Source organism: Cryptomeria japonica, chromosome 1, assembly GCF_030272615.1.
Source record: "Cryptomeria japonica chromosome 1, Sugi_1.0, whole genome shotgun sequence".
In the NCBI taxonomy this organism is placed as follows: Eukaryota; Viridiplantae; Streptophyta; class Pinopsida; order Cupressales; family Cupressaceae; genus Cryptomeria; species Cryptomeria japonica.
Window position 1 is genome coordinate 373,923,553 of NC_081405.1, and position 1,285 is coordinate 373,924,837.

The 1,285-nt window shown below is 41.5% G+C and overlaps 1 protein-coding gene across 1 annotated transcript; it reads left to right on the forward strand.

Moving 5' to 3' along the window:
- Window positions 1-325: 325 nt before the first annotated feature.
- LOC131070851 (uncharacterized) lies at window positions 326-925 on the forward strand. Its single transcript, XM_058006519.2, has one exon. The coding sequence runs from the start codon at window positions 326-328 to the stop codon at window positions 923-925; it is 600 nt and encodes a 199-aa protein (XP_057862502.1).
- The last annotated feature ends 360 nt before the right edge of the window (window positions 926-1,285 follow it).

The window sequence follows — 1,285 nt, forward strand, 5'->3', positions numbered from 1 at the left end:
CATCACTAGCTCATTTACAACAACTCAAGTGGTTGATGTGTTCTTCCGTGAAGTGTTTATATCGCATGGGCTGCCCAAGAATATTGTAAGTGATAGGGACAACAAGTTCCTAAGCACCTTTTGGTGAGAGATTTTCATATTATGTGGCACAATGCTTACTCCAAGAACAAGCTACCACCCACAGACTGGTGCACAAACAAAGATTGTAAACAAATGGTTGGAAGGCTATCTCAAAAATTATGTTTTGGAACAACAGATGGCATGGGTGAGATGGCTACATCTAGGGAAATATTGCTATGACTCCTCATATCACATGTCCATTAGGATGCCTCCTTTCATGGCACTATATGGTTATGAGGCCCCTAGATTTTTTGATTTGATGTTTGGTGATAGCAGAGCCCCTCAAGCTAGGAATATGGTGCAGCAGTGTTGGGATATTTTGATGGCTTTGAAGAACAACCTCCAATTTGCACAGAATCAACAGAAGTTGTACATTGATCAACAACAATCATTTGAGGTTAGAGACATGGTCTACCTAAGACTTCAACCTTATAGACAATCTTCTCTCAACAAGAGTGGAGTAGAGAATCTCAAGCCACGTTTCTATGGACCATTTAGAGTCACCAAGAAGGTTGGTGCAGTGGCTTACGAGTTGGAGCCACCAGAGAGTAGCAGAGTTCATAATTTCTTCCACGTGTCTCGCCTCAAGAAGGCACTTGGTCACAGTGTAATGGTCTCTTCAGATTTACCTCACTTGGATGAGGAAGGGCAGTTGGTGTTGATTCTGGAAAAGATCCTTGATTTCAAATTACTCTCTTTGAGGAAAAGGACAATCAAAGAGTATTTGGTTAAGTGGAAAAATTTTCTGGTGGAGGATGCTAATTGGGAGAATGAGGAGATTCTGCAGCATCCAGACTTCGATTGATTGAGGACATGCAATTTTGGGGAGGGTGGACTGTAATGTCCACTTCTCAGTAGTAAGCAAGTCAGTGGCCATTAGCCTATATTGGAGACCCATGGGCTAACTAGAAGTGGAGAATTAGGGATTCCTATTTTCTAGGAGGACTCCTCGCAGTTTTCAAGGATGTTTTGGTTGGAGTTTGGCAGAATGAATTGAGATTTCCTTCTAGGTTTTCTATAAGCTTTGTAGAGGTATGGCATGCAATCAGTTCAAGGGAGTTTGCAGAACTTACTATTTTTAGTAAGTTGATTTCAGTTGTCATGATTACTGGGTTATCTGGGTTTCTTGAGCTGAGCCACATGGTTTGAAGAATAGTCTTTTGGT

Bases quoted from the DNA above. Each gene is read 5' to 3' on its own strand.
- LOC131070851 (XM_058006519.2), top strand. From the start codon at position 326: ATGCCTCCTTTCATGGCACTATATGGTTATGAGGCCCCTAGATTTTTT.